The sequence below is a fragment of the Balaenoptera ricei genome, chromosome 2 (genome assembly GCF_028023285.1).
Source record: "Balaenoptera ricei isolate mBalRic1 chromosome 2, mBalRic1.hap2, whole genome shotgun sequence".
Classification (NCBI taxonomy): domain Eukaryota; kingdom Metazoa; phylum Chordata; class Mammalia; order Artiodactyla; family Balaenopteridae; genus Balaenoptera; species Balaenoptera ricei.
The window spans coordinates 145,596,813-145,624,711 of record NC_082640.1 but is presented as its reverse complement, the minus strand read 5'-3'; the positions used below and the strand labels follow the sequence as shown (position 1 = coordinate 145,624,711).

At 35.1% G+C, this 27,899-nt stretch overlaps 1 protein-coding gene across 4 annotated transcripts in view; it reads right to left on the bottom strand.

The window, feature by feature from the left end:
• The window catches only part of KIAA0586 (KIAA0586 ortholog), a 105,297-nt gene that overhangs the window by 59,157 nt on the left and 18,241 nt on the right, over window positions 1–27,899 (bottom strand). For 3 of the 4 annotated variants that reach the window (XM_059914319.1, XM_059914317.1, XM_059914318.1), the window contains exons 11-21: window positions 25,224–25,356; window positions 24,392–24,609; window positions 23,915–23,987; window positions 22,260–22,487; window positions 21,134–21,308; window positions 17,640–17,834; window positions 15,993–16,180; window positions 14,072–14,185; window positions 12,451–12,531; window positions 5,067–5,260; window positions 3,627–3,745 (exon numbers count right to left, since the gene is read on the bottom strand). In XM_059914319.1, the coding sequence (XP_059770302.1) occupies window positions 3,627–3,745; window positions 5,067–5,260; window positions 12,451–12,531; window positions 14,072–14,185; window positions 15,993–16,180; window positions 17,640–17,834; window positions 21,134–21,308; window positions 22,260–22,487; window positions 23,915–23,987; window positions 24,392–24,609; window positions 25,224–25,356 (1,718 nt within the window). The remainder of the gene's footprint in view (window positions 1–3,626; window positions 3,746–5,066; window positions 5,261–12,450; window positions 12,532–14,071; window positions 14,186–15,992; window positions 16,181–17,639; window positions 17,835–21,133; window positions 21,309–22,259; window positions 22,488–23,914; window positions 23,988–24,391; window positions 24,610–25,223; window positions 25,357–27,899) is intronic. The other variant, XM_059914320.1, reaches the window with a different exon arrangement.

Below are 27,899 nucleotides of genomic sequence, written 5' to 3'. Positions count from 1 at the left end.
TTTGGCATGACCAAAAATCAGAACATCTCTGTTATAAAACCCAAAAGCCCTACCCAGACATAGGCAAAACAAAAGCAAACACACATGCTTTTAAAGAAAAGGGAACAGGATCTAAATACCCTCTTTATTAGACCATCTTTCCTTAAGGCTACAAAGCCTGAATTAGTCTCACTGAAACCACCACCTGACCCATGTGAAGGACTGCTAAGAGGACTATCACTAGCCCTGCTTTGCGCTAGCAGGAGAGACTGGTGGAGAATCCAAACACTCCAAAATATGCCATCCAGGTGTATGACCTAGCAATGAAGAAAAAAGCATCTGGCAGTTTGGACAGTATCCATCATAAACCGGACAAATCTCTGGAGACACTTGTTTGTTTTCCTGGACTGGTCTCCTTGTCTTGAGACTGCTGAATACCATCTCCACAACCAGAATTTTGACCAAAAGCTACAGAAGTTCGACTATCTGTTTCTCCAAGGCATATTTCATGGTCCTTTGTCTTCTCTTTAGCTTCTAGTTCTTTTTTATTCCAGTTTCACTTGGTATTTTCCATCTGTTCCTTTTTCAACAGATTTTGAAATAGTCTCAGAGCAATTATTTGGATGAACTGGTTTCGGTTTTCTTTTGGATTTGTATTCCTAGATGTCTTCTTCTGAAAAAGTATCTTCTAACATGACAAAATGATTTTATCATTAAAGAAGCACTAATCTTAAGTAAAAAAAATTTCCTCATAACTTTGTTGGTCATTTTATTCCTTCCTTCAAAAAATGAGAAGATGAAAGAAAACCTGGGATAGTAGCAGTGGAAGAGGCATTTGAGTTGTACTAAATAGGAAGAATTCATCAAATATAAGAATAAATTGTATGGAGCCAGGACATGGGACGTGGCTGGGTGTGGACTGAGGAAGACCAAAGAAAACAAAGTAGAACAAGCGATACTCCAAGGCTTTGGAAATTGGGCACTTGGAAAATAGTGGTATCATTAACAGAAACAGAAACAAAGGAGGAATAAGGTTGGTTAGAAAAATGAGATGCATTCTGGACACACCAAGTTTGGTATGCCAGTGGAGCATGAAGTAAAATATTCATCAACAGGCAAAACTGCAAGTTTACAGCCTAAATGTGTGGCTTAGGGGTCATCAACTGACACGGGATAACTAACGCCAAGAAGAGACTAGAAAAACAGAAAAGAAAGAGGGCAGGGGACAGAAGCTTGGGGGAAATTTTTTATTCAAGTAGCAAAAAGAAAAAACGAAAAAGATGAGGAAATGAGGTCCTAAAGAAATTAAAAAGGGGAAGAACAAGAGAATGAATTCTAAGAAACCAAAACCAGTAGAACATTTTAATAATTAGAGGTAGTCAACAATGCCCATACCAGAGCCTTCTAGGAGAATAAGGATTTGAAAAAAGGTTATCTCTGAGAACCAAATGCTGTAAGAGAGGAATTTCATTAACGAGAAGGAAGAAGAAACCAGCTCATAAAAACTAAAGAGAAAGTGAGAATGAGAAAGTAAAGCAGTAAATACAGACTCTAATGTCTAGGATTTAGGCAGTTAAGGGGTACTTTAAGAAGGAGGAAGAGGAGGTTAATTCCGGACTGTAAAGAAGTGAAAAAAAATAGAGATAACGATATATAGGAATGTTAAAAAAAAAAAGAGCTAGAAAGCTGGAGAACTTATACCATCCAATATCAAGACTTATTTTTAAATTACAATAATCAAGAAGTGCGGCATTGATGTAAAAACAGACTTGTAGATCAATGGGACCAAACAGCAAGTCCAGAAACAGATCCACACATATATAATAGCCAGATGATTTCCAACAAAGGTGTCAAGGCAATTCAGCAGGAGAAAGGATAATCCTTTCAACAAATAACGCTAGAAAAATTGGATATCCATACACACACAAAAAATCTTGATCTTTACTTCACACCACATATAAAAATTAACTCAAAACATACCATAGACCTAAATTTATAATCTAAAACCATAAGGCTTCTAGAAGAAAACATAGGAGAAAATCTTAATGATGTTGGGCAAAGATTTCATAAACAGTATACCCCAAAACCCACAAGCTATAAAAGAAAAATTGATAAATTAAACTTCATCAAAATTAATCTTTGGTCTTCAAAAGACAGTGTTGGTAAGATAAAAAAGGTAAGATAAAAACTAGGATAACACATCTGCAAAACATATGCAATAAAGGACTTGTATCCAGAATAAAGAACTCAATAATAGTAAGACACAGACCCCAATTAAAAACTGAGCGAAAGAGTTTTAAAGACACTTTGTCAAAGTAAATATACAAATGGCAAATAAGCACATGAAAAATTGTACAACATCATTAGTTACTGGGGAAATGCAACTAAAACCCACAATGAGATATCTCCACATGCTTAGTGAATGGCTATAATTAAAAACTTTGACAACAAGCATTAGTAAGGATGTGGAGCAGCTGGAACTCTCATTCACTGCTGGGTGGAATGCAAAATAGAACAGCCACTTTGGAAACATTTAGCAGTTTCTTATAAAGTTAAATATCTACTTACCATATGACCAAGAGAAATTAAAAGATGTGTATAAAAGATTTGTTTGCAAATATACATAGCACAGCTGTATTTATAATAGCCAAAAACTAAAACTACAAATGTCCATCAACTGGTAACTGGATTAACAAATTATGGTATATCCATGGAGTGTAATATTTATTACTATATGCAACAACATGACTGTCAAAGCATTATGCTAAATAAAAGAAGCCAGATACAAAAGACTAAATACTGTATGATTACATATATAGGAAATTCTAGAAAAGGCAAAATTCAATGATAGAAAGTAGATCAGTGGTTGTTAGGGTCTAGTAGGCATGGGAGGGGGTTAGGGATTGACTGCAAAGTGGCATGAGGGGACTGTTGGGGATGATGGAAATGTTTTTCTATAACATGGTTGTGTGGCTAACATGTGGCTGTGTTTGTTTAACAAAACTTGTCAAATGGTACACTTAGAATTGGTGAATTTTATGGCAAGTAAATTATACCTCAAAAAGCTAATGGAGAAAGAGGGGGAAGAAGAGGGAAGGAGAGGAGGGTGAAAAGGACGAAGAAGGAGGGAGAGAAGAGGAAGAGGAAGGAGGAAGGAGGAAGAAGAGGTGAATGGTGTGGGCTCCCTAAAGAAAGAGGATCTATCCATTCAGGGAATACTTAAACTCTTCTTAGGTGTCAGTCAAGGGCTAGGCTCTAAAGGAGAATCACCCTTACTTGTGAGTAATTTATAGTCTAGTGAGTGAGACAGATATGCAAGCCAATCATAATACAATTTGATGGTTACTATAACAAAGATACACAGACACACAAACAAACGCACACAAAGTGCTATGGGAAATAATGGAGAGATTGGGGATAGGAGGGATGGACGCTGATAGCATAATCTGAATGCTGCAGTATGTAATAAGGGAGTGAGGGAGAAATAACTTCCACTACAGAAAACTGGGAAGTGACATTGAGAAGAAGAGGACTTTTATCTTTTGTCAACCAAGGACTATGTGACCTCTAGAATATATAAATCCACAACAACCTGAAGGTTTTGTCTTATAATAACAAAAAAAGCTAAAAGATTCCATTTCACTTACCAATGTCAGAAGTCAAGGGCTCACTGGCCTCACTGACTGAGACACTGATGTCAGCTGTGGCCTGCTGTTGGACTGGAAGAAGCCCAGAGATCATTCTTGACATTATTTCTTGTTCTACCCTGTGGGAAAAAAGTTAAGGATTCCTAAATTTAGTTGAAATGTATAGATGGTTAGAAATAACACACTTAAAAATAACTGGTACCCATGGACACAAACATTTACATGTGAAAGCAGTCATTCTGAAAGTTGAATCTGGAAAGAAGAAAAAATTCAAATATATCTCCTAGAAAAACAAACCGAATCTCTGTGTGGGAGACAGTTTATCAAATCAAAATCTTTCTGATTAGTCTAATGAAAACTTTAACAGCCCTCATAAATTCAAAATAAGGTTTAGGTCAATGATTACCTGGCATATCATGCACCTAAAATGTTCGGTTCCCTACTCTGAAAGCACATATAAAACCCCACAAGATCAAAGCTAGAAAAGAAGTCCAGCTGCCCTCTCTTCAAGGAAATAAATATATAGACTGCAACACAGGTAGTTTTCCTCTAAAAAGGGAAAGAAAATTTACTTTCAAGGTCATTTTTAGGAAGGGAAGTAGGAGAGGAAAAGGAAGGGAAACACAGTAAGAGACTGCTTTTGTACATTTCTTTAGAGAAGCTAACAGGCTTCTTAATTATTATTATTATACAAGTAATAGATGTTCACTGTAAAAATCAGAGAACACATAAAAGTTAAATAAAAAAGACAAGGCTCACTCACAATCCCAGATTCAAGAATAAACAAAGTTAGTTAACAATTTGGTATTATTTTTCAATATTTTTCCCACGCACATTTATTTTTGAGTGAGCTCTTCTAAACTGTGGTTGCATCATTAGTATCCTGCTTCATTTATGCACCAGTGTTATTAATATCTTTCTACATCATTAAAATTTTTCTAAACCCAATCTTGATAACTGTATGAATATTCAGTTGTTTAGTTTATTCCGTAACTTCTTTAAGGTTTCTCACAGGTAAAAATAGGTATAAAAGTAGAGTTCATGAGTTTATATAAGTAACAAACAAAACAGTGCCTTGTCTGTAGTAAGCACCATAAGTGCTAAGTATTCTATGGCCTAGTAGCAGAACTGATTATTTCCTTAGGATAAATTTCTGTTAATAAAACACTGGATTAAAGAACTTGTACATTTTTAATGCTTTGTTACTCAGCAATAGCTTCTTTTGTCATAATAGACAGCCTCAGTACAAATATTCAAGGACAGAAACAACACTTGCAACAGTTAGTTAAACCCTCAGCATCATGTCAGTGTCCAGTGACTACAGCAAAGGAAAAATTTAATAAACAAAAAGAGACAAGGAAGATTTTCAACCAAAATTTCATACATTCTATTTATACTTGCTACTATAATTCTGTTCACCCCACACCACTGTAAACTCACCACTGAATTAAGCTATTTTCCAATGTTTCTTTTCTCTGAATTACTTTATCCAGAACATCAGTAGTGGGCTGAAAAGTAGAAGCAACTGGCGGAAACGGAGGGCCATTATATTTTGTAGAAACAACTTTAACACTTCTGTTAAACTCCAGAATTGGTTCAGAGTATTCCAGAATTTCATCACATTTTTCCTCTTCCTGGTAATAATAAAAACAAAACTATTATATTCATGTATCTGTTCAACACTTACTGAGTGCCAAGTAGAGATAACTTAGGTAGGTGAATTAACCAACACTTCTAAATTAATCAATAGCATTTTCTAATTGGTGGTATCACATTATTTATAGTATACACATTTGTCATATAAATCACATTGAAGAAACTTAATTACACAATTATATTGTGTTTTTAAAGCCCAATATTCAGGGATTTCCCTGGTGGTCCAGCGGCTAAGACTCCACGCTCCCAGTGCAGGCGGCCTGGGTTTCAACCCTGGTCAGGGAACTAGATCCCACATGCCGCAACTAAAAATCCTGCATGCCACAACTAAAAGATCCTGCACATCACAAGGAAGATCCCACATACCGCAACTAAGAGCTGGCACAGCCAAATAAATAAATAAATATTTTAAAATATATATATTCATTTTAAACAATCATAAAACAAACTAGAAAACTTGGTTATTCCTACATAAAACATTATTAACATTTCCCTCTATAAATTTATTAATTTATTATCATAGCAAAGCTAACACTTCCAAATATTACTGCTTACTCTTACAGAACATATAATTTACATTTAAATATGCAGTTAGATCATCTTACACATTATTTGTACCATCACATCATGATCAAAAGAGTTACTTCCGGAATTTTTAAACTTTTTATTATGAAAAATATACATGTTTAAAAGTGAACAAAATAGTGCTCATGCACTATATCTGTTATATATAAATAATAAGAATCCCACTTACCTGTTCCCCAGCTTTAACAATTATCAACTCATAACGAACTCTGTGTCATCTATGCTTCCCCCATCCACTTTCCCCTTTGCACACCATTTTGAAATAAACCACAGATACCATATCGTTTTATCTGTAAATAATGCAATATGTATCTCAAAAAAAGTTAGGGCTCTTTAAAAAATATAACTCAGTAATATTGTCCCATTGAAAAATGAAGTCCACAGCTATTAAGTGGCAGAGCAAGGATAGAAACACTTGTCTCTGAAGTCCAAATTCTTTGCTATTTCTACAATGTTCCTTTCACTTATATATTGAACAGTTGTCTAATGTCTTTGCTACATTCTTACCTTCAAAACATTCACGTCGAGCTCACATGAGCAGACACACTGGTGAGCAAGTAACATTAATGTAGTGCATATCTCTTAATGTTTAAAATAGGATTTTATTTTATGATTGACAAAACTAGTCTTGGTTCTGAAAGTCTAAGAAATATGAACAAATGTCTCCTTTAAAGTTCATTGACACATCATTATTCAAGTAGTCTCTATGTTCTACGATCTTTTCTCCCATCCTTTATATTTTACTTCCAGCTACTTTTTCCCTCCTTCTATTTAACCATTTCTATCATTTCTATATCTCTTCCTGCTATATGGGCCCTTCCCTTGGATTTTAGACCCCTCACAACTTTTTTCCTCAATATGAACTAACAGGCGAACTTGCCAATAATCCAGAAATGAAAACAGACAAATATAATAGAATGAAGAAAGGACAGACTGGAGAGAGGGAAACCAAGGGAAACAATAAGGAAGAAGGAAGTAAGAAGCAGGAGAGAGGAGATGCAGGTTGGAAACAGCTAACAATCATTAAGTTTCATGGAGGTAGCTAGGTGATATAGAAGATAATACTGTACTACAGAATAACAACTTATAATTTTAAAATAAAAATATATTTAACTGCAAAGTAAAAGGAAGTTTCTCAAAGCTCTGTAACATAATACTGATGGTCAAAAGATATTCAACCATCAGAAACAAGGCAAGGATGTTCCCTCTCACCACTCCTTTTCAACATTGTACTAGAAGTCTTTGCTAATATAATTAGACAAGAAAAGAAAATTAAAGGTATACAGATTGAGAAGGAAGAATTAAAACTATCTTTGCACATGACATGATTGTCTATGTAGAAAAGCTGAAAAAATCAACAAGAAGACTCCTGGAATTAATTAGCAATTATGGCAAGTTTGTAGGATACAAGGTTAACATACAAAAGTCCATCACTTTCCTATATGCCAACAATGAACAAGCAGAATTTGAAATTAAAAACACAATACCATTTACGTTAGCACACCCTCCCCAAATGAAATACTTAGGTATAAATCTAACAAAACACATACAAGATCTATATGAGGACAACTACGTAATTCTAATGAATGAAATCAAGAACTAGATAAGTGGAGAGATATTCCACGTTCCTGGAGAGGAAGACTCAATAACGTTAAGATGTCAGTTCTTCCCAAATTGATCTATAGAGTCAATGTAATTCCAATAAAAATCTCAACAAGTTATTGTGGAGATATCAACAAACTTACTCTAAAAGTTATATGGAGAGGCAAAAGACCTAGAATAGCTAATATGATATTGAAGAAGTACAAAGTTGGAGGACTGACACTATCCAACTTGAAGACTTACAACAATCAAGACAGTGTGGTACTGGTGAAAGAACAGACAAATAAATCAATGGAACACAACAAAGAACCCAGAAATAGATCCACATAAATATAGTCAACTGATCTTCGGCAAAGGAGCAAAGGCAATACAATGGAGCAAAGATAATCTTTTCAACAAATGGTGCTGGAACAAATGGACATTCACAGGCCAAAAAAAAAATTTAGACACAGAGATTACACCCTTCACAAAAATTAACTCAAAATGGATTACAGACCTAAATGTAAAATGCTAAACTATAAAACTCCTAGAGATAACATAGGAGAAAACATAGATGACTGTGGGTATGGCAATGACTTTTTAAATTTAAGACCAAAGGGACAACCCATGAAAAAACTAATTGATAAGCTGGACTTGGGCTTCCCTGGTGGCGCAGCGGTTGAGAATCTGCCTGCCAATGCAGGGCACACGGGTTCGCGCCCTGGTCTGGGAGGATCCCATATGCCGCGGAGCAACTGGGCCCGTGAGCCACAATTACTGAGCCAGCGCGTCTGGAGCCTGTGCTCCGCAACAAGAGAGGCCGCGATAGTGAGAGGCCCGCGCACCGCGATGAAGAGTGGCCCCCGCTTGCCACAACTAGAGAAAGCCCTCGCACAGAAACGAAGACCCAACACAACCATAAATAAATAAATTAATTAAAAAATAATAATGATAAGCTGGACTTCATTCAAATTAAAAACTTTTGCTCTGTGAAAACGAATGTCAAGAGAATTAGAAGATAAGCTACAGACTGGGAGAAAATATTTGCAGAAGACACATTCTGATAAAAACTGTTATCCCAAATATACCAAAAAAAAACTCTTAAAACTCAATAATAAGAAAACAACCCAATTTTTAAAATGGGCCAAAGACCTTAATGGACACCTCACCAAAAGTGATGTACTGATGGCAAACAAGCATTTGAAAAGATGCTCCACATCATATATCAGCAAAATGTAAATTTTTTGATTAATTTTTATTCGAGTATAGTTGATTTACAATGTTGTGCTAGTTTCTGCTGTACAGCAAAGTGAATCAGTTATACATATACATATATCCATTCTTTTTTAGATTCTATTCCCATACAGGTCATTACAGAGTACTGAGTAGAGTTCCCTGTGCTATACAGTTGGTTCTTATTACTTATCTATTTTATATATAGTAGTGTGTATATGTTAATCCCAATCTCCCAATTTATCCCTCCCCCTTCTTTTCCCCCTTGGTAAGCATATGTTTGTTTTCTACATCTGTGACTCTATTTCTGTTTTGTAAATAGGTTCATTTGTATCATTTTTTTAGATTCCACATATAAGCAATATCATACGATATTCGTCTTTGTCTGATTTCACTCAGTATGAGAATCTCTAGGTCCACCTGTGTTGCTGCAAATGGAATTATTTTGTTCTTTTTTATGGCTGAGTAATATTCCATTGTATATATGTACTACATCTTCTTTATCCATTCCTCCATTGATGGACATTTAGGTTACTTCCATGTCCTGGCTATTGTAAATAGTGCTGCAATGAACACGGGGGTACCTGTATCTTTTTGAATTGTGGTTTTCTCCGGATATATGCCCAGGAGTGAGATTACTGGATCATATGGTAGCTCTATTTTTAGTTTTTTAAGGAAACTCCATAATGTTCTTCATAGTAGCTGTACCAATTTACATTCCCACCAACAGTGTAGGAGGGTTCCCTTTTCTCCACAACCTCTCCAGCATTTATTGTTTGTAGATTTTTTGATGATGGCCATTCTGACCAGTGTGAGGTGATACCTCATTGTAGTTTTGATTTGCATTTCTCTAATAATTAGTGACGTTGAGCATCTTTTCGTGTGCCTGTTGGCCATCTGTATGTCTTCTTTGGAGAAATATCTATTTAGATCTTCCACCCATTTTTTGATTGGGTTGTTTGTTTTTTTGATATTGAGCTGCATGAGTTATGTGTATATTTTGGAGATTAATCCCTTGCCAGTCACTTCATTTGCAAATACTTTCTCCCAGTCTGTGGGTTGTCTTTTCGTTTTGTTTATGGGTTCCTTCGCTGTGCAAAAGCTTTTAAGTTTCATTAGGTCTCATTTATTTTTGTTTTTATTTTCATTACTCTAGGAGGGGGATCAAAAAAGATCTTGCTGTGATTTATGTCAGAGAGCATTCTGTGTTTTCCTCTAAGATTTTTATAGTCCCTGGTCTTACATTTAGGTCTTTGACCCATTTTGAGTTTATTTTTGTGTATGGTGTTAGGCACTGTTCTAACTTCATTCTTTACATGTAGCTATCCAGTTTTCCCAACACCATTTATTGAAGAGACTGTCTTTTCTCCACTGTATGTTCTTGACTCCTTTGTCATAGATTAGGTAACCATAGGTGTGTGGGTTTATCTGTGGACTTTCTATCCTGTTCCATTGATCTATATTTCTGTTTTTGTGCCAGTACAATACTGTTTTGATTACTATAGCTTTATAATATAGTCTGAAGTCAGGGAGCCTGATTACTCCAGCTCCGTTTTTCTTTCTCAAGGTTGCTTTGCCTATTTGGGGTCTTTTGTGTTTCCATACAAACTGTAAAATTTTTTGTTCTAATTCTGTGAAAAATGCTATTGGAAATTTGATAGGGATTGCACTGAATCTGTGCATTACTTTGGGTAGTATAGTCATTTTGACAATATTGATTCTTCCAATTCAAGAACATGGTATATCTCTCCATCTGTTTGTCTCGTCTTTGATTTCTTTCATCAGCATCTTATAGCTTTCTGAGTACAGGTCTTTTGCCTCCTAAGTAGGTTTATTCCTAGGTATTTCATTCTTTCTGATGCACTGGTAAATGGGATTGTTTCCTTAATTTCTCTTTCTGATCTTTCGTTGTTAGTGTATAGGAATGCAAGAGATTTCTGTGTATTAATTTTGTACCCTGCAACTTTACCAAATTCATTGATGAGCTCTAGTAGTTTTCTTTTTTTAATTAATTAGTTTATTTATTTATTTATTATTTATTTTTGGCTGCATTGGGTCTTTGTTGCGGCATGCAGGCTTTCTCTAGTTGCGGCAAGTGGGGGCTACTCTTCGTTGCAGTGCGTGGGCTTCTCATTGCAGTGGCTTCTCTTGTTGCAGAGCACAGGATCTAGGCACGCGAGCTTCAGTAGTTGTGTCACGTGGGCTCAGTAGTTGTGGCTCGCGGGCTCTAGAGTGCAGGCTCAGTAGTTGCATCGCATGGGTTTCGTTGCTCCGTGGCATGTGGGATCTTCCTGAACCAGTGCTCGAACCCGTGTCCCCTGCATTGGCAGGCAGATTCTCAACCACTGTGTCACTAGGGAAGTCCCTCTGGTAGTTTTCTGGTAGCATCTTTAGGATTTTTATGTATAGTATCATGTCATCTGCAAACAGTAACAGTTTTACTTCTTCTTTTCCGATTTGGATTCCTTTTACTTCTTTTTCTTCTCTGACTGCCATGGCTAGGACTTCCAAAACTATATTGAATAAAACTGGTGAGAGTGGATATCTTTGTCTTGTTCCTGATCTTAGAGGAAATGCTTTCAGTTTTTCACTGTTGAGAATGATGCTTGCTGTGGGCTTGTTGTATATGGCCTTTATTATGTTGAGGTAGAGAAATGTAAGTTAAAACAACAATAAGATACCATTACACACCTATTAGAATGGCCAAAATCTGGAATGCTGACAACATCAAATGCTGGCAAGGATATGAAACAGCAGGAACTATCATTCATTGCTAGTGAGAATGCAAAATGGTACAGCAACTTTGGAAGACAGTTCAGTGGTTTCTTACAAATCTAAAGATACTTTTACCATGTTAAGTCAGCAATTGTGCTCCTTGATATTTATTCAAAGGAGTTAAAAACTTATGTCCACAGAAGAAAACCAGATGTTTGGTTTTGTTTTGTTTTTGTTTGTTTGGTTTTTTTTGGCTGCACAGCGTGGCTTGCGGGATCTTACTTCCCTGACCAGCGACTGAACCTGGGCTCCTGGCAGTGAAAGCACGGTATCCTAACCACTGGACCACCAGGGAATTCCCTCAGATGTTTATAGCAACTTTATTCATAATTACCAAAACTTGTAAACAACCAAAATGTCGTTTAGTAGGTGAATGGATAAATAAACTGTGGTCCATCCAGACAATGGAATATTATTCAGTGCTAAAAAGAAATGAGCTGTCAAGCCATGAAAAGATATGGAAGAAACGTAAGTGTATTTTACTAAGTGAAAGAAGCCAATCTGAGAAAGCTGCATACTGTATGACTCCAAATATACTGAATTCTGGAAAAGACAAAACTATGAAGACAGTAAGAAGATCAGTGGTTGCTAGGGACTGGGGTGGGTAGGGGGGAAGGATGAATAGTCAGAACACAGAGGATTTTAGGGCAGAGAAAATACTCTGTATAATAGCATAATGATGAATACATTTTTCCAAATCCATAGAATGTACAACATAAAGAATGAACCCTAAGGTCATCCATGGACTTTGAGTGATTATGATGTGTCAATTTTAACAAGTCAAAATTGTTGGGGTATGTTGATAATTGGGGAGACTATGCATGTGTGGGGATAGGGAACATACAGAAAATTTCTGTACCTTCCTCTCAATTTTGCTGTGAACCTAAACTGCTCTAAAAACAAATGAAGTCTTAAAAAAAAAAAAAAGATAATCAAGTCACGTAAAAAAATGCTAGTTGAAAAATAAATTCACATGATTGCTAAGCTTTGTTACCTGTATGATATCGATTACTTCATCGAAGTTAGTTCCTGGAAACTTCACCTCTTCTTCATCTGCCTTCGTAAATTCTGGAGTCTAAGAAAGCATTTTCAGAAAGTTTTTGTTGTGTTTAATGTCTTTTTAATTTATACCTAATTTATCATAATACCATAGCATAAGCTTATAATTACATGCCCCTATGTTTTATTTTGATATCCTGCTCAGACTTGATTTAACTAGTAAATGAAATCCAAGCTAGTCTCCAAGTTATCATTTCAATAGCTATAAAAAACCAGGTATCAGTTTTTCTATCAAGGACTCCACCAACAATGCAACTTAAGTCAATTGATCAAGTTGATATAATTGTGATTTCTCTCCTAGAATTAAGATAAAGAAATGCATTTATATGTATAGATATATAAGTTTACACATATACAAACTCACAAAAAGACAGATACAGAATCAAATAATTTAGAAAGACAAACAAAATAATTATTTTACAAATTTAGCCTCTAGGCCTCATTATATATAATCTGGTCACCAAAACCCACAATAGACAATTCGTGAGAGCAGAATGATGAACAGTCCAAAAAATTATTTGTAATCATGTATGTTTTAATAAACTTCTGGTTAAAAAAATTATTGATGAAAAATAAAATTAGGCACAAGAGCCATTCAGGGCCAGTTCTATTTTACTATTTCTGATTGTGAAAAACTGATGTTCTTCCTCTCCTTAAAACTGTATCCTCAATGAACAAATTTGCTTACAATAGATGAAACCTGGGGAAATGTTACAGTGCTATTTTGCTGTGTAGTAAAGTCATAATTTTGTCATTCAGTCACAAGCAGCAAATAAATATCAAAAAGAAATGCATATTTTTGCATCGTGCCAATAGTATGACGACAAAGTAACAACCCAAAACATAAACTCCAGTTGTCACTATAAAATTCACATTCAGGAAAACTATAATTTAATTCCCATTTAAATCAAGATTCTTCTCCAAAGAGACAGAAATTCTTTCTTCACATATGAGTCTTACAACTTAAGTTACCAAAAAGTTACACTAAGGATTATCATTTTCAGAACATTTATAAACGTAAGGATATTAAACAAACTTTCTTTTTCGAGTTCATAAGCAACTTCAGGGACTTCCCTGGTGGAGCAGTGGTTGAGAATCTGCCTGCCAGTGCAGGGGACATGGGTTCGATCCCTGGTCCGGGAAGATGCCACATGCTGCGGAGCAACTAAGCCCGTGCGCCACAACTACTGAGCCTGCGCTCTAGAGCCTGCATGCCACAACTACTGAGCCCACGTGCCACAACTACCAAAGCCTAGAGCCCGCGCTCTGCAACAAGAGAAGCCACCGCAATGAGAAGCCTGCACACTGCAACGAAGAGTAGCCCCCACTCCATGGAACTAGAGAAAGCCCACGTGCAGCAACAAAGACCCACGCAACCAAAAATAAATAAATTAATGAATTTTTAAAGAAAGCAATTTCACATTTGTTTTGAATCTTTTCCTTAATGCCAAAATTATTAAAATATATTATAATGGAAGACTTTGCATGGAATAACATTAGTTAAAAATCTATAGTCAGACATTGCTCAAAGATATAGAATACATTTCTGAACATACCTGTATCCAGGTTTTCAGAGGAGGAGGAGGAGATGCTTCTTTGGGACTAGACGGAGATAGACCAACATCAGCACTACCATTTGAAATGCTGTCGATATCTACATTGGGTAATACCTAAAACAGAATACAACATACAGCTTTCAGTTCATCATTTTGACTCAAATATTTGTGAATCTATGTATCAATAAGATATTTAACTTTTTATTGCAAAGTCAATGGATAACAAATTTAAATTATGAAAGCATATTTTACAAAATTTGGAAAATAAAAGGGAAACACAAAGAATCCTATTATCTTAAGACAACATCATTTTCACTGTTCCCTTTATGTTTTTACTATCCACTTATGCATAGCTAAAATCTAAAACAGTTTCATTCCTGATTTTCCATTGTAATTAGGTCATAAACACCTTACTATACTTCCATATAGACTTCATAATAGTATTTTAAATGAGTGTATAGTATTTCAAGAAAATACATGCCTTATTTAATCATTTCCTGTTGGTAAACATTTAGGATATTCCTTATATATTCACTATTAGATAGATAGATATATATCACTCCAAAAAACTTCATATATACATAGGAGTTTTTTCCCTGAACTTTGAATTATTTCATTATGCTAGATAGCCAGATATTAGACTAACTTCTTGAGCCAAAAATCATAAATATTTAAGATTCTTGGTAATTACTGCCAAAATGCAATGAAGAGCTCTATTTCCATCATCAAAAACATAATTAATTATGTTTTACCCAACTTTCACCCAAATTAGATATCAGAAGTGTTTCAGCAAGAACAGTTTTTAAATGGAGGTATATTACTGTTATTTTAATTTGCATTACCTTGGTAACTAGCAAGATTTAAATTACTCAATTTGATTGCTTGTAACTTCCTCTTCTGTAGAGTCTTATACATGTTCTTTGAATATTTCTGGATTTGCTCTTATGTTTTCTTATTAATTTATGGAGGTTTTTATATTTAAAAATTAAAACTTTCTATCATATTCCTTTCATATGTTCTCACTGTATATTGTTTTCCTTTTCATTTAGGAACCTTTTACATATATGTTTTAGATTTTATAGATTCAAATCTATTTTCTATCATAACAAAGATTTCTCCTCTCATATCCAGACTTAGCTTCATTTTTGATAAGGACTACATGCAATTATCTTCTAATTCTTCTATGTTTTTATATTTTGTAGTTACACTTTAGTCTATTGCCTATTTGGAACTCACTTGCTATACAGTAAAAGTTTAGAGTCTAAAACCGATCTATTTCCCACACTGCTAACTAATTATAACATACATTATTTCATTTAAAATAACCCTATTTCCCACTGACTAATGAACTATCTATCACATATTACATTCTTTTTAAATAACCAAGGCTATTTCTGAAATAGGACCAGTATCAAAACACTTTAACTTTTCTAAACCTTTGTTCTTTCAAATGTCAAAATGATCCCAAAGTTCAAGTTTTAAAAAAATCATGGCTTTTATTTTTTTTAATACAATTTCACTTAAATTATACATTAACTTAGGAAGAATTGTCATCTTGAATATTGAAGCTTCACATTATAAGTTCTCTCTCCATTCATTCAAGTCCTCTTATATATGTTTGTATAAAGTATTAATTATATAAGACAAACACATTAAGCCTTTTTTTAAAATTAATTATAACTATTGAATTGTTCCCTTTGGAATATCATCAATTCACCTGGATATGAGTTATCAGCTTAGAAAAGGTAGCTTAAATCATGCAGAACAAGGATAGCAATATCACATTAATATCATAGTTTTAAAGAAGGAAAGACCCATCATGAAAGCACAGTTTTCATGAAGCAATATAATAGATTTTAAGTACTAAAGTTAAGCCAAATATTTTTTTCCTTAAATTTTTCTGTTCATGCACACTGAATACCTGCACAGTAAGCTGAGGAGGGTCCTTTTTTTCCGACTTCATTTCTACAACTGCTATGTTAGGTTTCTTTACTCCAGTTTCTGTTTTTCGAGATGATGGTGGAATAGAAGTAGTCACTGTTACAGGGTGTGGCTTGTTTACAATTACTCCAGCAGGTGGCATGGAATCACTATTACTTTGGGTTTGTCCTAAAAAATTTGGGGGGAAAAGGAGTCAACCATTTCAGAAATAAAGAGAAAATTCTAATTTAAAACCTAGATCTTTATGCCTAACTTCTCATAGGAAAGGAAAGCACTATCTGCAATCACCTTTTCCTCTATCATCACCACTGTCCTCATACTCACCATGTCATCCTTTTAGCAGCGACTAACATTAGGCGCTCATATGTACTAAACACTTCACATACGCTATCTAATTTAAATAAGCCTATGGAGTATTAATATTATCCACATTTTACAGTTGAGGGAGCAGAGGTTTAGAGACATAACCTAATTTGCCAAAGGTTATGATAGTAAGTGGCAAAGCCAACACTAAAGTGTATTGCATTGTGTTGTATTATTTTTATTCTCAAATCTTCATAGAGCAGCAACAGACAGAAATAAAACCGACAACAGAATACTAGTGTTTGACTACCAATAAACAGCACGTAGGCCAACTATCTGCTAACTATCATAGCTGTCAAAATTTTGTTACCTTTCACTTCAAAAGTTCCACTTGTTTCCTAAATTTCAAAGTAAAGAGGGACAGTGCGGTGCATTCATTAAAAACACAGACTCTAAAGTCACACTGCCTGGGTTTGAATCTTGGCTCCACTCTAGCTATGTGGCCTTTGACAAATTACTGAACTCTCCTGTGCCTCAGTTTCTTCATTTATAAAATTGGTACATTACCATGCGTTTTATACAGTGGATTAAATAAGTTAATATATATAAAGTGCTTAGCTATGTCCCTGGCACACCGTAAGGACTTTATAAGTATCAGCTATTATTTTAGTAGAAAACATGTTTGAACAGACAGCTACCAAGTTGACATGCCATTAACCCATAATATCAAAAATAAAAAATTCTCTCTTATGTTGAAAAATATTCACATTTAAATAATTCATCAAAATTAAGAATCGCAGTGACATTGAAAGAAAAAAATAGCTAACAAAGTTTGAAGAGCTAGTGTGAGAACAAAAATTATTTGCTCAACTTTTACAATGATGGGTCTGAGAGACCTCAAATAAGTTAATAACAATTAGCTTAGAACACACAACTACATAATTTTTACTTATCACGGCCTATTCCAAAAGTATATAAAAGGTAATTCAAAGTACTTCTCCTAAGATATGATGATATTAAACCAATCAAAATCCTTAAGTTCTTTAATTATTATGAATGTCTGTCACGTCTAAACATTATTTTAATTTCATTTCATCTACAGCAATATACTATAAAATACCAAAAGAATGTTTCCTGTAAGTGAAAATATAGCATCATTTCAGAGACTGCTACTACACAAAGACACATTCTGAGGCCCTATTCACAAATACAAACAACACATAAAGGAAAAGGTAGGTGACTACTATGTCAGTATCACTTTGTAATTTCTGCTATTGCTGATTAGAATTTTTAAATTTACCCCATATATTTTGTTGGGTCTTACCTAAAAGAACTGCCATAGGAATTAGATGACCTTCCAGTGTACCTGAAAAAGTAGGCATTTCCCGGCTTGGGCTGAACAAATACTGCTGATCACCAGGAGACAGTGTAGTTATGGTATGTTGCAGTTTAGAATCTGTCTTTGTAGGTTTTGTTGCATAAAAGTCAGTTTGTGTTCTTATTGACTTTACTTTAGTGCCTATAATAATCACCAATGGCAGATATTTTAAAATATTGTTTGAACATCTACTATGCAGTCATCTACAAATATAGCAACCCTTCCTCACAGAAAGATCTCATTCTATATAATAAGGTTACAGGGCCCCAAAATATAAGTAAACCAGGGGTTGGCAAACTTTTTCTTAATTGGTCAGAGAGTAAATATTTTAGCATTGGCCGTGTGGTCTCAGGGGCAACATCTCAACTCTGCTGTTGTAGCATGAAAGTACTCATAGACAATACTTAAATGAATGAGTATAGCTATGTTCCAACAGAGCTTTATTTATAAAAACACGCAGCTGACCTGCAGGTCATGGTTTTTCAACCTCTGAATAGATGTAACAACTTGTGCAACTACTATGATAGAAAAGATACAATAACTAGAAAAAAATGTTGAATAAAGATTCAAAAGAATATTCAGAAGGTATTATTTAACTCATTACATTTTTTCCTATGAGTATAAAAAAGCTAATGATCATTTTTGGAATTGAAAATTTTTTCATCCTCTCATTATTCTGAATAACCAGGCTTTATCCTTTGAAATTATGTGCAGATAATCAAATTCTATACTTTTTAAAACCTTGCAGAAGTTAATAACATTATACATTTTTTAATCACTATTTAGTAAATCTATATAGATATTAAAGCCTGAATTCTTAAATAATTAGAAATTTTTCTGATTATCTGTCTCTCTGGAGAAGAACATAAATTTCTGTGGAACCTGACAAAAGTGGAGAAAACTAAAAGTGTAAAGGAAAAGAAACTAAAATCTTTTCTATTGATAAATAAATACCTGACATTTCTACATTTTTACTTTTAATATAAGAGTAGTTTTATAAATCTAGACTTTTAAATATAGTTTTATGATCCTAGGAAGAAAAATTTTAGTACCACATCTATATTTTTTTTATCATGTTCTCAAGTATTCATTCATTCAATTGAAGGAATATTTTTCTTGAATGTTCATTTATTTTTGATAAATTTATTTATTTATTTATTTATTTATTTATGGCTGTGTTGGGTCTTTGTTGCTGCATGTGGGCTTTCTCTAGTTGTGGCGAGAGGGGGCTACTCTTCGTCGTGGTGCGTGGGCTTCTCATTGCAGTGGCTTCTCTTGTTGCGGAGCATGGGCTCTAGGTGTGTGGGCTTCAGTAGTTGCAGCACACAGGCTCAGTAGTTGTGGTGCATGGGCTTAGTTGCTCCATGGCATGTGGGATCTTCCTGGACCAGGGATTGAACTCATGTCCCCCTGCGTTGGCAGGCGGATTCTTAACCCCTGTGCCACCAGGGAAGTCCTCCAGTTAAAGAGGATTGAGACAATGTCTTACTCTCTGTGGCCTTCACAATACCTAGTATAATAATGATGGACACATAAAAGGTATTTTTAAAAATATGTTTAACTGAACCTTAGCTAGACCTAAGGTAGGTTTTCTTTTTCTTTTTCTTAGTTTCCACCCAGTTTTGTTTAGTCTGAAAGGGATGCTGTTGCTTATTTCTTACTATAATACAGTAGATTAGTTTGAATTCTGGGCTTCCAGGCAACCACCTCAGAAAACACTGCCATTTAATTTACTTGCTACAAACAAATGGTTCTTCAGTGGAGGGGGCCTCTGAGGTGGTACGGATACCTTTGTTTCCATGTTTGTACTGTAGGTGCTATATAGAATCTGAAAGGTGCCTAGCAGTAACTTCTCTCCCTTCTAATGCTCAGAAACTTAAAGGCAGAGGGGGAAGTGAATGTAGACCGTGTCTAATAGTAACATCATAGTAAGCACTTTTAATGCTTTTAAAGATTTTTAAAATGTATTTAAAGATTTTTTAGAAACAATATCAAAGTCAGATGTACATGGGCTTAGTTGCTCAGTGGCTCTGCGGCATGTGGGATCTTCCCGGACCAGGGTTTGAACCCATGTCCCCTGCACTGGCAGATGGATTCTTAACCACTGCACCACCAGGTAAGCCCCTTGAATGTTTATTTAAAATATATTTTTTCGGCATTTAAAATGTGCTTGGCATCATTCCAGACACAGGGACTACAAGTACTGAATAAACCAACTGTATTCATGTAGCTTACACTCTAGTAAGGAAAAAAATTGATAAACAAATAAAAGTATAATGTCAGATGGTGAAAAGTGCTATGAGGAACAATAGGCAGAGCAAGGGAATAGAGAGGGCTAGGTGATAAAATTTTGGATAGGATGGTCAACATAGACCTCTCTGAGGAGCTAAGAGCAGAGATTGAAAAAACTGAGTGAGCCATGCAAGGGTCTGAGGGAAAAGCCCTCCAGGCAGAGGGAATAACAGGCACCAAGGCCCAAGGAGGAGCCTGGGTCCATAAGTTCTCAATCACTTCTATCATTAAAAGGGTTCCTTCATAAAGTGATTTTTGGATTTGAAAGTATTTTAAAACCTTAACTTATTTTTTGCAAAGGCTTTCCAAACCCCAAATATAAGTTAATAGCAAGCTCTAAGAAACAAGGAAATATTAAGGTAAATATCATCCACAAGCCTAGTAAAATAAAATCTATAGGATTTCTAGATAAACTGACACCCTATATGATCAACTAACTTTTGGAAAGGAAAGGAAGGAAAACTAAAGCAACTGCCATAGCTCTAACTTCCAGAAAGGATCAGAAAGGAAAATGAGTTGGGATCCACGAGTGATGGCATGTTGTCAAAGTGCCTTACAGACTGCTAAAGCACAAGTTGAGAAACTTCAAAATGTAACCAAAGTCAACAGACTCAATATTTAACTAAGAGTTATAGTTAAATATACTAGTGAAATGGTAGGTGTGAGTCAAAACATATAGTGATAAATAAAGATATTTTTAGTTGTGTATAAAAGTAACAAAAAAAATTTTCCCCTTTCCTAACTAAGGCTCTTTGAGGACAAACCAAACTGCAAAAGTGCCCATAAGCACTTTTATGATAATGTACAGCATATGGCTTATCGTTCTGTTCATAAAGAACATGATGGAGTAAGCTTTGCAAGGAAATGTCTACGTTCCCTAGATTATAATTTAAATTGCTTAAAAGTCATCATCTCATACATTTTATCATGCTTTATCTGAAGATACCACCGAATCCTATTTTTTCCCACTGATCCTATCTTGAATCTGGTCTATTTTTCCCTACTTTCCTAAAAGGAAATGTTTCCATCCCTAAGCATTACATAATTTGAACAGTATTTATAAGTAATAAAAAGCAAAAATTAAACTTTACATATTAAACCAATACCACAAAAAATGAGTTTTATCACCAAAAAATGAGGTTCCTTACCTTTAACTCGTTCTATTACTTTTGGTCTCTGTGGTCTGGACTTAGGAGATGGAGAATTAAATCTGAGATATGGTCCTTTTTTAAGAGTGCTGCGATGACCCTGATAAACTGGTTTTCCATAGATTTGTAACATATAATCCTTGTCTTGTACCACTGTGGTTGCTTTCAAAAACCCCTAAGTATACAAAGTTATTCAACTCACCAGCAAAATAGTTATCAAACACTTATTTTTCTAAAACCTCCTTTTGTCAGCTTAAGTACTATATTAAGAATGATCAGGTCAGGAAAGTCCTCTATGTTGAATGGCTCTTAAATTCTGGAGATAGTTCTCAAACTACAGTTGTAAAGTTTTCCAAAGTATGAAAATTAAATACAAAAATCATCCACCCAAAACACATGAAGGTTCTTACACTACTAAGCATACTTTCAGCAACAAAAAGTAAGTTTAAACACATTTTACATATGAAAGTAATAACTGTCAAGTACAGTAAAATAACATAAACCAAGTCTTTAAATAATTTCCTACATTCCTGATCTCACCTTCAATCATAATCTAAATGCCACAGAAAGGTAGCATTTATTGAGCATCTACTAAGTACTAAGTACTGAATTAATCAGATGCTTTATGAATCTGCCCAACAATCCATGTTTGGCATTAACAAAGTTTCAGCTTAGTTAGAGCAGCCAAAAAATTCCCTCTAGCATCTAGTACCATGCCTCTCAATCACTAGGCACTAAACAGACATTTGTTAAACTGAAAAATAAACAAACTAAAATTTATACACACACACACACGTACAACATACAAAGATGAAATACAATTTTGAATACCATGAACTAGCGGATCTAATTTTTGTACTAGATGATCTCTAGATATACCTGCTGTAACTGAAGTACTGTGATTATAAGTGTGAGATGTCAGAAGGAAGGAACTGTGTACTTTGTGCAGTGATTTCTACATTATGGATATCCAAAACTCTAAATATCAATAGTTTAAAGATGGTTTACATTTGTATAGTCATTCATATTTTTAAAACATTTTCATAGTCATTTCATTATTTATATCTTTAAAAAATGATCAATTATAATGCAACATTTACATCACAAAACCAGATTAGGATCTTACCTCTTTTCTCTCTTTCTGTAAGCTTGAAGCAGGCATGCTCCTTGTAGGTGGATTTCTAATTTGCTCCTCTTTTTGTTTTTGAGAATGTTTTCTTGGAATTACAGAGCTGTTTACCGTTTTGTCTTGTGTGTTGGTTTTAATATCTTTACTCATGTTCTGAACTCTCTTGGTCCTTTGGTTCTTCTGATCAAATCTCTTTTGTTCATAATCTTTTCTTGCCAGTTCATCCTTAACATAACCAAAATTAAAATTACTTAAAATCTATCCAAGTAGTAATGCTTTCACATCAAAAGTACTAGAATTTATTTTCTGCTGCTATAGAAATATAATTTCGCAGTTTTAAAGGCTTTACAAGTAAATGATATTGGTTTACATATGAATAAAAATTCTTTTTAGAATAAACGAAAAATTAAAAAGACTGGTGTTTTATGGAGCAGAAGGAATGAGAAATAGTAGACAATGTTCAGGGATAAGAGGGCAACTTTTCATTATAAAGCTTTTTACACTTCTTGATGTTTAAACCATATGAATATAGTAACTGTTCCAAAAATTAAATTAAAAAAAAGTTTCCAAAAAGTAAACAATTTTGTAATAAAACTCTGAGATTTATTTATAAATTAAAGTTACATGTAGGTTTAAACAAGCATATTTTGCATGAAATCCACAGTTACAGAGTGACATATATTGCTAGTCTTCTGCAGAACCAGATATGAACTCCAAGTCTTCTGACTCTTAGCTCACTTTTTTTCTGGCGCATTACATAGCAGCTAATATAAATTCTTTATAACCACATTAGAGATATATATTCTTAAAACAACAGTGTTTAAAAGTGTATATTAGGGAATCCCCTGGAGGTCCAGTGGTTAGGACTCTGTGCTTTCACTGCTGAGGGCCCAGGTTCGATCCCACAAGCTACATGGTGCAGCCAAAAAAAACCCAAAGAAACAAAAAAAAATCCCCAAAACCGAAAAAAACTAACACTTCATCTTCTACCACTGTGAGTACACATATACACACATCTTACAGTCAGGAAAAAAACACTTTGCATCCCAAGGTAAAAATGAGTTACCCTGTCTAGTTTTGCTTCTTCAAATACATAAAATTTTAAGAATTTCCTTTAAATTACTGACCCCTTAATAAAAACAACTGTCCTGGATTTTTGCAATGCTAATGTCTGAAGATACACCATGAGCTTTGTGAAGGTGAGAAAGTGGCAGTTTTTCCAGCTGGAACTGACTTCTCTAAACTTAGTAACCTTAAAAATCTTGTGGAGTATTTTCCTTTTAAGTAACTTTGATGTTTTCACTTTGGTAAGCCAATGCTTCTAAATCTGCTGTCTTTTTTTTTTAAAGGATACTTTTTTTGTAAGTATACTTCTTTCTTTTCTAAATGCTTTTGCTAAATTTTCTTTCAAATCACTCATATTTTAGTTATTATCCACAATTTTCCAGTTAACAGCCATAATATAATTTATGAGACAAAGCACGTTAAGTAAAATGAAACTTATTACTAAGTAAGTATAAAGGGTGACAGTGAAATTAAGAATTATCAGTGGACTTAAAAGGAATATTTTGAGAATATGTGTGATACTTGTAAATTGTAATCAATGTTATCTCCTAAGAATTCAATTAATTCTGTTTTTTTCCAATACCTACTTGAATTTCTGCGGAAATAGTTTTAATCCAGTTATCTACTGCCTTTCTGATCCGAATCTTCTCTGACATCTCTCTACAAAACAGAAAAAAGAATTTTCTTAAATTAACATTAAAGCTCCTAAGAATAGATCTCTTACTTAGTTTTGAATCTATTGTGTAGCCCAATATCCTTCATCTGAAAATGAAAAACCAATGTTATTAGTTTCATCGAATGTTTGAAAAGCACATGTAGATCCCAGAAGAAATGTACCAAGGAGAGAAAAAAACAGGGAAAATTAACATCTGTGAAAAATAATAGCAACATGTACATACCCAAATTCCAACTTTATAATAAGTCCACATGTCAAAGGCAATGAAGAGCATTTTCTAAACATTAAAACACACTAAAACAAAATGAAGCACTTAGAAAAAAAATTATGAGAGCCTGTAAACTGGCAGTTTCATAAAAAATCTTGGGATGCCAACATCCTGTCCTACCTGTTGGTAGATAGAGCATTGATAAATGAATACATGGCAGCTCCATCCTTTGCACGAATAATAGCTTCCAGGTTTTCTTCAAGTACTTTTTTATTGTTTTGTACTCCTCTCAAAATCTTCTCAGCATCTTTCAATACGGATCTCGTATTGGTTATTTGAAGCTTAATGGAATTCTGTGGAAGATCAGCAACCCCTGACACAGTCTGAGATTCTTTTGGCTTAAAAGATAAAAAGGCAAGAATGTTACTATGTAAAACTCATATTAATATTTTAATCCAAATAAGAGCTATTACTATAGTTTGGGACATATACTATGACAATATAGTCTAAGGAATCAATTTGTCAAATTGAAGAGCTATAAAAGAATACTTGGCAACTAAAGTTTCTTTCCATTTAGAAGCACTAATGTGAATGTTCAGTGAAATGGGGCTGGGAAGCCCACAGCAGTTCAGTGGCCAACAAAAGCTCTATCTGGTGAAGAAAGCTAAAACAAAATAAGAGCAAGTTGGCTCTAGGTAGGCAGAGCATACAATGTCAACCGGATAAACGAGGGCCATTCACAGTTCTCCTTCCGCCTTCCTTCCTCTCCAACAGAAGCTGGAGAGCTACAGGTTGCCATGTGGCTCAGTCTTAGCCAAGGAGTAGTAAGTAGTAAGTAGAAATCACTTGATGAGGGCTTTTGGAATAGTTTTGTAAGGGGAACAGGCTGGGCTGACATGTCTTTCCATGCTTTGTCTTCATCCTTCCTCTTGCTTTCTGTCTTGATAACTTTATTTCTTTGCAATTTTTACCTTTACTAATCATTAATTTTAGTATTTTGTTCCCACCTTACCTGGAGTATGCCATTTGTTTCGTTCCTCTTTTGGCCAAGATCATGAAGAATATCATCAGACTTCTGCACAGTCACTTTAGCTGTTCCTAGTTCTTCATAGGAAGGAAATTTCTGAGTGGATAGAGGGTAAATGCTGTAAAAGATTTAAAAATAAAGTTTTCTAAATTGTCATAAATTCAGTAAACAGTTGATTATATAAATCTTTGATACATCCTTAGTTATATGAATTCTAAATGAGTCATATTAAAATTGTACAACAGAATTAATCAGTTATGTGATTAAACATATGAAACACCAAAAATTACAAGAAACAAAATTACTCTGGCCAGACTGGTTTAGGAATAGTTGAAAAAGAGCAGAAAACAGTTTTGCTTTGAAAAAGCTAACGTGCAGAAGCACTTCTGGAATGGTGGAGTAAGAATCTCTAAAAATCTACTCCTGTTAAGAGTAAAGAGAACACTAGCAAAAATGGTCAAATCAGCTTCTGCAGAACGCTGGAAATTAAACAAAAGCTTACAACAACCCAAGGAATATTTACGCAAGAAAATGGCTGACAAGAACAGCAAGCTCTATGGCATTTTTAACTTGCCCTATTCCCAGACCCCTTTCCCCAACTCTGTGGTAGCTTTGAAAATCAACAGACTCGGGAATTCCCTGGTGGTCCAGTGGGTAAGACTCCATGTTCCCGGGCTTCACTGGTAGCGCAGTGGTTGAGAATCTGCCTGCCAATGCAGGGGACATGGGTTTGAGCCCTGGTCTGGGAAGATCCCACGTGCCACGGAGAAGCTGGGCCCATGAGCCACAATTACTGAGCCTGCACGTCTGGAGCCTGTGCTCCGCAACAAGAGAGGCCGCGATAGTGAGAGGCCCACGCACCGCGATGAAGAGTGGCCCCCACTTGCCACAACTAGAGAAAGCCCTCGCACAGAAATGAAGACCCAACACAGCCATAAATAAATAAATAAACAAATATTTTAAAAAATAATAATAAAGAAACCCATGCAAATATATTATTTAAAAAAAAAAAAAAAAAAGACTCCGTGTTCCCAATGCAGGGGGCCCGGGTTCAATCCCACATGCATGCCACAGCTAAGAAGTCCACATGCTGCAACTAAGAAGCCCACATGCAGCAACTAAAAAGGCCGCAACAAAGATCCTGTGTGCCACAACTAAGACCCAGCACAGCCAAAATAAATAAATAAAACATTAAAAAAAAAAAAAGAAAACCAATAGCCTCACAACCACTAAAAAGTCAGAACGAGTTTGGAGCGCCTCAAAAAGTCCCATTCTCAGGGTTTCTCCTTAGACCTGACCCAGAGTTATCTCAGTGAGAAATCCCATCCCCAGGTCATTCTTCGAAAACAGCGCCAATTGTTCAACATCTTAGCTGCCTGAGGGGGTCATGGCAGTTGAGGCAAACAAGAGGGTAAACAATAAACCAAAAATCTGGGGAATGCGATGTCCATGGTGGAGTTCTGAAAAGCTCCAACACATTACTGGGGATCTAGAAGGTCATGTGCATGTACAGGGCTATGTGCATGCAAAAGAATGACCTAAAAAGGGCCTAATCTTTCACATCTGGCTGACCGTGGGCTCTGTGCGAGTAGGAAGTTAAGGTTAAGACGGACTTATAAACTGCTGGAGCACTGAAGGTGTGCCCCAACATGTATGTACACACACACACACACACACACACACAGCCCCTTGCAAAGACAGGGAGACTTACTCATTCAAAGCAGATAAGGAAATCTCCTTCCAATCATTAGCAGACTTAGCTAACCAAATAGAGACTTGCTACACATGATAAAGAATTAAAATTATAGAATTAGTCCAGGAAAATCACTTAACAAACAGCAACAACATGAACAACAACAATCAGCAATACCAACAAATGCTGGTTGGGGGTGGCAGTTGTTGGAAGAATCTGATTTCCAGAACTGGCACATTAAAATGTCTAATTTTCAACAAAAATGTGAGACACAAAGAAACAGGAAAGTATAACTCAGACACAGGAAAAAGCATAGTCAGTAGGAACTGTCCTTGAGGAACCCCAAATATTGGACTTACTAGAGAAAGAATATAAATGAGCTACTACAATTAAAGGAAAGTATAAGAATGAAGTCTCAGGAACTCCCTGGTGGTCCACTGGTTAGGACTCCACACTTTCACTGCCGAGGGCCTGGATTCAACCCCTGGTCAGGGAACTAAGATCCTGCAAGCTGCACGACACGGCCAAAAAGAAACCTAAAAGAATGAAGTCTCATCAAAGAATATCAATAAAGATAAAAACTATTTATTAAAAAATAGAAATTCTGAGAGTTGAAAAATACAATAACTGAAATGTAAAATTCACTAGACAGGCTAAACAGCATATTCAAATTGGCAAAAGAAAGAATCAGCAAATTTAAAGATAGATTAATTGAAATTATCCAGTTTGAGGAACAGAAGAAAAAAAGAATGAAAAAAATTAAAAGCCTCAGAGACCTGTGGAACATCATCAAGCATACCAACATACAACATAGCCCTAGGAGAGAAAAAAAAGGTCATGTGCACTATTTAACTGTGTAAAGAAATAATGGCCAAAAACTTCCCCAATTTAATAAACATTAATCCACTCATCCAAGAAGATCAACAAAATCTAAGGAGGATAAACTCAAAGAGATCCACACTTAGCTA